This window comes from Strix aluco, chromosome 1 (genome assembly GCF_031877795.1).
Source record: "Strix aluco isolate bStrAlu1 chromosome 1, bStrAlu1.hap1, whole genome shotgun sequence".
Taxonomy (NCBI): domain Eukaryota; kingdom Metazoa; phylum Chordata; class Aves; order Strigiformes; family Strigidae; genus Strix; species Strix aluco.
In genome coordinates, this window is record NC_133931.1 from 1,047,560 (window position 1) to 1,056,022 (window position 8,463).

Sequence of the window (8,463 nt, forward strand, 5' to 3'; positions counted from 1 at the left end):
GGACATGCAGCCTAAGAGAGGTATTGTAGTCCCTCTTCCACCCACCCCAATGACCTGTTGAGCCCTGGCTTTGTGGCAGGTGAGGTTGGAAGAGTGTTGGGAGAGGAAACGAAGAGAAGGCGTCTCAGTCTGGGATGCAGGAGAACTTTATTGAAGAAAAAAAAGCAGCAAAAAGGCAGGAGAACCAATGGGAAGGGAGCCGGTCTGTGTTGGAAGTATGGTGAGCATCAGCAGACCTCCCTTTGTGTGCAGGAGATTTTGCCAGGGTTCTGAGACCTTCCTTCCCTGGAGCGAGATCAGCTGAGAAGGGGTGATGCAGAGAAGGAAGTGGGAGAAGAGGAGGAGGTACGTGGGCCGCGTTTCCAGGCAGGCTGGGCTGGCCCTTCCCTGGTTCTTTTCATGGTGCGGAGGATGGGAGGTCTACATGCTAGAAAGAGCCTGAGGTGCATCCTCAATCCATGTCGTGGCTTCCAGAGTTGGTGTCAGGGGTGGCGGGGAGGGCCCTTAGCAGGGGTAGCAGCCTCTTCTGCCACCGAAGCAGCCCAGGCCTCCCAAGCCGTAGCCGTAGCCAAAGCCGCCGGGGGAGACGGGCACTCCCTGGGCGCTGAGGGCGCTGCCCACGGCAGCCGAGGAGGAGGATCCGACGGCGGTGCTCTGGGGGAAGGAGCTGAGGATGGGTCCTGGCAGGGTGACCAGCACGGCGGGAGGCTGGATGACAACACGGGAGTCCTCACATTGGGTGACACAGGGCTCGTTGCAGCTGTTAGCCAGCGGGGTGGGTCCGCAGGGGCGGCAGAGATCGTAGCAGGCCATGTGTGTGGTGTGGAGAGTCCCTGGAAGAGAGGGTGTTGAGCAAGCAGAGGGGTGTGGGGGTGCGAGGGGCATTGGTGCAGGAGGGCGAGGGAGTGGGGAGGCCTGTTGTGGGTGTGTGGGGAGGGTGGCAGTGGGGAGACGTCAGGGGTGCTGAGGCTGGGGGCAGAGCATGCTGGGAGAGACGGGTCAGGTGGGTGAGAAGAAGGAGGGGAAGGGGGTTCAGGCTGACCTTGTTGAGCGTGGAGGAGAAGGCGTCAGGAGAAGTGTGTGAGGGAGAGAGGCGCTGGGCCGGCTTTTATGCTGGTCCCCAAGGGGCGGGACAGCCTTTGTGCGTGACGGCATTTTGCAGCCAAGAGCTTTTGGTAAGCCACAGCCTGGTGAGTAATGAGGCAGAGTGTGTTTTCGTTCCCACTATGCTCTCTTTTTTTATGCCGTCCTCTTGAGGATGTGTCCATCTGACCGTGTCGGCATTTTTTAAGGGAGAGTAGGTATTTGGGAGGATTTGCATTGAAGGTGTGTTTCAGAGCATTTAGCAGATGTAGCCAAAGCGTATGAGCGGTGGGTTGTCATCAGTGAGGTCATCCTGTGGCCCTGCTGTGCTGTGGTTTGCGGGTACGTTGTGAAGAGTGGGCCCAATGTCCTCGCAGCTCTGGTAGGCTGGTCTGGGCTTTGAATGTGTGATGGGCATGAGAGGCTGCCCCTCCATTGCGTTTGGTCCCTCCTTGCCTTGATGCCAGCTCACTAAGCCTCTATTTAGGCTTGGCCTTTGCCATTGGGTGTGCTTTGTGGGTGTTTTGCTGCCCTTTTGTCTTGTAAGGATGGAGGTGTGTGTACCGGAGTTTTGTGGCCAGGTTTTGGTATCAATAGGGCAGGAGGGGTTGATGCAGGGCAGTGTGTGTCATGGTAGAAGCCCGGAGGGAAGCTGAGCACCTTGCAACTGCCTGCTCACTGGTTTGCCCTCAGGGATGGAGAGGAGAAAATAAACAACAAGGCTTGGAAGTGGAGAGAAGAACAGGGATGGCTGTCTCACCCATTTTGGTCATGGGCAAAAGACAGATTCCGGTGAGGAAGAATAAAAGAATATCAGTTTATTTTGAACACCAGCGCCACCAATCTACCAGTCAGATCCAAGTGGGGCAGTGATAAACACAACCACATTATAAAAACACCTTTCCCCCACCCTCCCTTCTTCCCGGACTCTGCTTTGCTCATGATTTCTCTACTTCCTCCCTCCCGGCGGCCCAGGGGGTCAGGGGATGGGAGTTGTGTTCAGTTCATCAGCCGTTGTTTCTGCTGCTTCTTTAATTATTTGTTTTTATTTCTCCTTCTCCTACCCTGGGTTTTGATTGGTGATGGCTTCAATTAATTTCCCTGAGTCAAGTCAGTTTTGCTTGTGTCGACCCAGGAGCCTTTCATGGTATTTTTCTGCCCCTGCGCAGTTGAGGAGAGGGAGTGCGAGAGCGTCTTGGTAGGCACTTGGTGTCCAGGCAAGGTGAAGGCAGCACAGAGCCCCATCTTCTGATCAGAGCAGGGTCCCGGCAGGTTCATGCCCCTGGTCCTCAGGGACCCGACAGTGAGGGGGATGGTGACCTCAGAGCGGGGGCTTGCTGTGTGCCCTCAGGGCAGAGGGATGGTGGCTTGGGGTCCCGTGCCCAGGTGGTGCAGGAACCCCGCAGCAGGGAGGATGGTGGTGCCGAGACCCTCTGCATGGGTCACCGTGGGCCCTGCAGGGAAGAGGAGCTGGTGGCCTGGGGACGTCAGTTGTGGACCCGATAGCAAGGTGAGACTGTGGCGTGGGGACTCCCCCGTAGGTGGGATGGGGACCATGAGCCAGGCGGAGAGTGCAACAGGGACCCACACTTGGGTTATCTGAGGACCTGTGTCCAACTGAGGGCTCCCCCATTGAAGAAGGACTGGGACTTAGTGGAGTGAGTTGAGTGCAGGGCAATGAGGATGCCGAAGGGACATGATCATCCTTGCTGCGAGGAGAAGCTTGAGGGAGCTGGGAGGTTTTTCAGGCAGGAGGCAAGGCCACGCAGCGGAGAGTTTATCAGTGTGTCTAAATCCTGGATGGGAGGGCATGAGGACACAGGGAGTGAGGCTCTTCTCATGGGTGTCCACGAGCAAGACGTGGGAGAATGGAGAAAGCTGAGAAGACGTGCCATTTCCTTGGAAGAGAAGGCAACCCCTTTCTCAGTGTGAGGGTGGTCAAAGAGTGGAACTGCTTGTGCACGGAGGCGTGGGAGTCTGCATCCTTGGAGACACTGACAACCTGAGTGGACATGGTCATGTACAGCCTGCACGAGCTGGCCGTGCTTGAGCAGTTTGGGTTGAACTAGGTGATCTGCAGAGGTTCCTTGTGCAATCAATTATTGCATTTGCTGTGATTCTGCTTTCTGTGATGGGCAGAGTGTCTCTCTGAGGAAGGATGTTTGTCAACGGGGAGCGGAATGAAGCCCTCATAATCCAACAGAGATGGTTGGCGACCCATACACCACTCAGAGACGCACGAACGTCTGGGGCCGAACGGGATCCAGCCAAGCGTGTTGAGGGAGCTGCAGAAGTGCTCACGAAGCCATCTTCAAGAACTTCTCAGCACTCCTGGCTAACTGGGGAGGTTCAGTTGACTGGAGGTTAGCCAGTGTGATGCTCATGTACAAGGAAGGCTGGAAGAAGGATTTGGGGAACTAGAGGTGTGTCAGTCTGTCCTCAGTGGAGGGGAAGGTTATGGAGCAGATCATCTGGAGTGCCTTCCCTTGGCACGTAGAGGGCAAGCAGGTGATCAGCATGGCTTTGTGACGGGCAGGTCGTGCTTGACTATCGGGATCATCTTCTGGGACAGGAGAAGCTGTGGATGTTTCTGACCTGGACTTGAGTAAAGCCTTTGATGCTGTTTCCCCCATCATTCTCCTGGAGAAACCAGCTGCTTGTTTCTTGCTCTGGCATACTGTTTGCTCGGTAAAAAGCTGTCTGGCTGGCCGGGCGCAGAGAGTTGTGGTGAATGGAGTTAAATGGAGTTGGTGGCCGGTCACAAGTGGTGTTCTCCAGGGCTGCGTATTGGGGCCAGTTCTGTTCAATATCTTTCTGAATGATCTGGGCGAGGGGATTGAGTGCGCCCTCGGTAAGTTTGCGGATGACACCGAGTTGGGTGGGAGTGTTGAACTGCTGGAGGGAACTGGGGTTGTTGAGTGTGGAGAAAAGGAGGGTGCGGGGAACCTTATTGCTCTCAATAACTGCCTGAAAGGATGTTGCAGCAAGGTGGGTGTTGGTCTTTCCCGAGTAACAAGTGATGGGATGAAAGGAAATGGCCTCAGGTTGCACCATGGCAGGTTTAGATTGGATATTAGGAAAAATTTCTTCACTGAAAGCGTTGTCAAGCACTGGAGCAGGCTGCCCAGGGAAGCGGTTGACTGACCATCTGGTGAGGTATTTAAAGGATCTGTAGGTGTGGTGCTTAGGGACATGGTTTAGTGGTGGCCTTGGTAGCGTTAGGTGAACGGTTGGAGTCAATGATCTTCAGGGCCTTTTCCAACGTAAATATATCCACGATTGTAAGTGCGTGCTGCCACGGGGAGCTTGCGTCAGAGGCGTGGGTAGAAGTGTATGAATGTGTCCAGTCCTTTTTTTGGGCAAGTGAAGGCCTTGTGTCACGGGCTTGCAGTCCCCCTGCGGTGGTCCGTGTTGTTGTTGTTGTTCCTGGGGACATGCAGCCTAAGAGAGGTATTGTAGTCCCTCTTCCACCCACCCCAATGACCTGTTGAGCCCTGGCTTTGTGGCAGGTGAGGTTGGAAGAGTGTTGGGAGAGGAAACGAAGAGAAGGCGTCTCAGTCTGGGATGCAGGAGAACTTTATTGAAGAAAAAAAAGCAGCAAAAAGGCAGGAGAACCAATGGGAAGGGAGCCGGTCTGTGTTGGAAGTATGGTGAGCATCAGCAGACCTCCCTTTGTGTGCAGGAGATTTTGCCAGGGTTCTGAGACCTTCCTTCCCTGGAGCGAGATCAGCTGAGAAGGGGTGATGCAGAGAAGGAAGTGGGAGAAGAGGAGGAGGTACGTGGGCCGCGTTTCCAGGCAGGCTGGGCTGGCCCTTCCCTGGTTCTTTTCATGGTGCGGAGGATGGGAGGTCTACATGCTAGAAAGAGCCTGAGGTGCATCCTCAATCCATGTCGTGGCTTCCAGAGTTGGTGTCAGGGGTGGCGGGGAGGGCCCTTAGCAGGGGTAGCAGCCTCTTCTGCCACCGAAGCAGCCCAGGCCTCCCAAGCCGTAGCCGTAGCCAAAGCCGCCGGGGGAGACGGGCACTCCCTGGGCGCTGAGGGCGCTGCCCACGGCAGCCGAGGAGGAGGATCCGACGGCGGTGCTCTGGGGGAAGGAGCTGAGGATGGGTCCTGGCAGGGTGACCAGCACGGCGGGAGGCTGGATGACAACACGGGAGTCCTCACATTGGGTGACACAGGGCTCGTTGCAGCTGTTAGCCAGCGGGGTGGGTCCGCAGGGGCGGCAGAGATCGTAGCAGGCCATGTGTGTGGTGTGGAGAGTCCCTGGAAGAGAGGGTGTTGAGCAAGCAGAGGGGTGTGGGGGTGCGAGGGGCATTGGTGCAGGAGGGCGAGGGAGTGGGGAGGCCTGTTGTGGGTGTGTGGGGAGGGTGGCAGTGGGGAGACGTCAGGGGTGCTGAGGCTGGGGGCAGAGCATGCTGGGAGAGACGGGTCAGGTGGGTGAGAAGAAGGAGGGGAAGGGGGTTCAGGCTGACCTTGTTGAGCGTGGAGGAGAAGGCGTCAGGAGAAGTGTGTGAGGGAGAGAGGCGCTGGGCCGGCTTTTATGCTGGTCCCCAAGGGGCGGGACAGCCTTTGTGCGTGACGGCATTTTGCAGCCAAGAGCTTTTGGTAAGCCACAGCCTGGTGAGTAATGAGGCAGAGTGTGTTTTCGTTCCCACTATGCTCTCTTTTTTTATGCCGTCCTCTTGAGGATGTGTCCATCTGACCGTGTCGGCATTTTTTAAGGGAGAGTAGGTATTTGGGAGGATTTGCATTGAAGGTGTGTTTCAGAGCATTTAGCAGATGTAGCCAAAGCGTATGAGCGGTGGGTTGTCATCAGTGAGGTCATCCTGTGGCCCTGCTGTGCTGTGGTTTGCGGGTACGTTGTGAAGAGTGGGCCCAATGTCCTCGCAGCTCTGGTAGGCTGGTCTGGGCTTTGAATGTGTGATGGGCATGAGAGGCTGCCCCTCCATTGCGTTTGGTCCCTCCTTGCCTTGATGCCAGCTCACTAAGCCTCTATTTAGGCTTGGCCTTTGCCATTGGGTGTGCTTTGTGGGTGTTTTGCTGCCCTTTTGTCTTGTAAGGATGGAGGTGTGTGTACCGGAGTTTTGTGGCCAGGTTTTGGTATCAATAGGGCAGGAGGGGTTGATGCAGGGCAGTGTGTGTCATGGTAGAAGCCCGGAGGGAAGCTGAGCACCTTGCAACTGCCTGCTCACTGGTTTGCCCTCAGGGATGGAGAGGAGAAAATAAACAACAAGGCTTGGAAGTGGAGAGAAGAACAGGGATGGCTGTCTCACCCATTTTGGTCATGGGCAAAAGACAGATTCCGGTGAGGAAGAATAAAAGAATATCAGTTTATTTTGAACACCAGCGCCACCAATCTACCAGTCAGATCCAAGTGGGGCAGTGATAAACACAACCACATTATAAAAACACCTTTCCCCCACCCTCCCTTCTTCCCGGACTCTGCTTTGCTCATGATTTCTCTACTTCCTCCCTCCCGGCGGCCCAGGGGGTCAGGGGATGGGAGTTGTGTTCAGTTCATCAGCCGTTGTTTCTGCTGCTTCTTTAATTATTTGTTTTTATTTCTCCTTCTCCTACCCTGGGTTTTGATTGGTGATGGCTTCAATTAATTTCCCTGAGTCAAGTCAGTTTTGCTTGTGTCGACCCAGGAGCCTTTCATGGTATTTTTCTGCCCCTGCGCAGTTGAGGAGAGGGAGTGCGAGAGCGTCTTGGTAGGCACTTGGTGTCCAGGCAAGGTGAAGGCAGCACAGAGCCCCATCTTCTGATCAGAGCAGGGTCCCGGCAGGTTCATGCCCCTGGTCCTCAGGGACCCGACAGTGAGGGGGATGGTGACCTCAGAGCGGGGGCTTGCTGTGTGCCCTCAGGGCAGAGGGATGGTGGCTTGGGGTCCCGTGCCCAGGTGGTGCAGGAACCCCGCAGCAGGGAGGATGGTGGTGCCGAGACCCTCTGCATGGGTCACCGTGGGCCCTGCAGGGAAGAGGAGCTGGTGGCCTGGGGACGTCAGTTGTGGACCCGATAGCAAGGTGAGACTGTGGCGTGGGGACTCCCCCGTAGGTGGGATGGGGACCATGAGCCAGGCGGAGAGTGCAACAGGGACCCACACTTGGGTTATCTGAGGACCTGTGTCCAACTGAGGGCTCCCCCATTGAAGAAGGACTGGGACTTAGTGGAGTGAGTTGAGTGCAGGGCAATGAGGATGCCGAAGGGACATGATCATCCTTGCTGCGAGGAGAAGCTTGAGGGAGCTGGGAGGTTTTTCAGGCAGGAGGCAAGGCCACGCAGCGGAGAGTTTATCAGTGTGTCTAAATCCTGGATGGGAGGGCATGAGGACACAGGGAGTGAGGCTCTTCTCATGGGTGTCCACGAGCAAGACGTGGGAGAATGGAGAAAGCTGAGAAGACGTGCCATTTCCTTGGAAGAGAAGGCAACCCCTTTCTCAGTGTGAGGGTGGTCAAAGAGTGGAACTGCTTGTGCACGGAGGCGTGGGAGTCTGCATCCTTGGAGACACTGACAACCTGAGTGGACATGGTCATGTACAGCCTGCACGAGCTGGCCGTGCTTGAGCAGTTTGGGTTGAACTAGGTGATCTGCAGAGGTTCCTTGTGCAATCAATTATTGCATTTGCTGTGATTCTGCTTTCTGTGATGGGCAGAGTGTCTCTCTGAGGAAGGATGTTTGTCAACGGGGAGCGGAATGAAGCCCTCATAATCCAACAGAGATGGTTGGCGACCCATACACCACTCAGAGACGCACGAACGTCTGGGGCCGAACGGGATCCAGCCAAGCGTGTTGAGGGAGCTGCAGAAGTGCTCACGAAGCCATCTTCAAGAACTTCTCAGCACTCCTGGCTAACTGGGGAGGTTCAGTTGACTGGAGGTTAGCCAGTGTGATGCTCATGTACAAGGAAGGCTGGAAGAAGGATTTGGGGAACTAGAGGTGTGTCAGTCTGTCCTCAGTGGAGGGGAAGGTTATGGAGCAGATCATCTGGAGTGCCTTCCCTTGGCACGTAGAGGGCAAGCAGGTGATCAGCATGGCTTTGTGACGGGCAGGTCGTGCTTGACTATCGGGATCATCTTCTGGGACAGGAGAAGCTGTGGATGTTTCTGACCTGGACTTGAGTAAAGCCTTTGATGCTGTTTCCCCCATCATTCTCCTGGAGAAACCAGCTGCTTGTTTCTTGCTCTGGCATACTGTTTGCTCGGTAAAAAGCTGTCTGGCTGGCCGGGCGCAGAGAGTTGTGGTGAATGGAGTTAAATGGAGTTGGTGGCCGGTCACAAGTGGTGTTCTCCAGGGCTGCGTATTGGGGCCAGTTCTGTTCAATATCTTTCTGAATGATCTGGGCGAGGGGATTGAGTGCGCCCTCGGTAAGTTTGCGGATGA

The 8,463-nt window shown here is 55.6% G+C and overlaps 2 protein-coding genes across 2 annotated transcripts; both read right to left on the reverse strand.

Annotated features, from left to right (window-relative positions):
• Positions 1–504: 504 nt before the first annotated feature.
• Positions 505–813, reverse strand: LOC141932542 (feather keratin-like). Its single transcript, XM_074846251.1, has one exon. It carries the CDS (start codon positions 811–813, stop codon positions 505–507), a length of 309 nt encoding a protein of 102 aa, XP_074702352.1.
• Positions 814–5,017: 4,204 nt separating this feature from the next.
• Positions 5,018–5,326, reverse strand: LOC141932551 (feather keratin-like). The gene has a single exon (XM_074846262.1). The coding sequence runs from the start codon at positions 5,324–5,326 to the stop codon at positions 5,018–5,020; it is 309 nt and encodes a 102-aa protein (XP_074702363.1).
• Between the last annotated feature and the right edge of the window lie 3,137 nt (positions 5,327–8,463).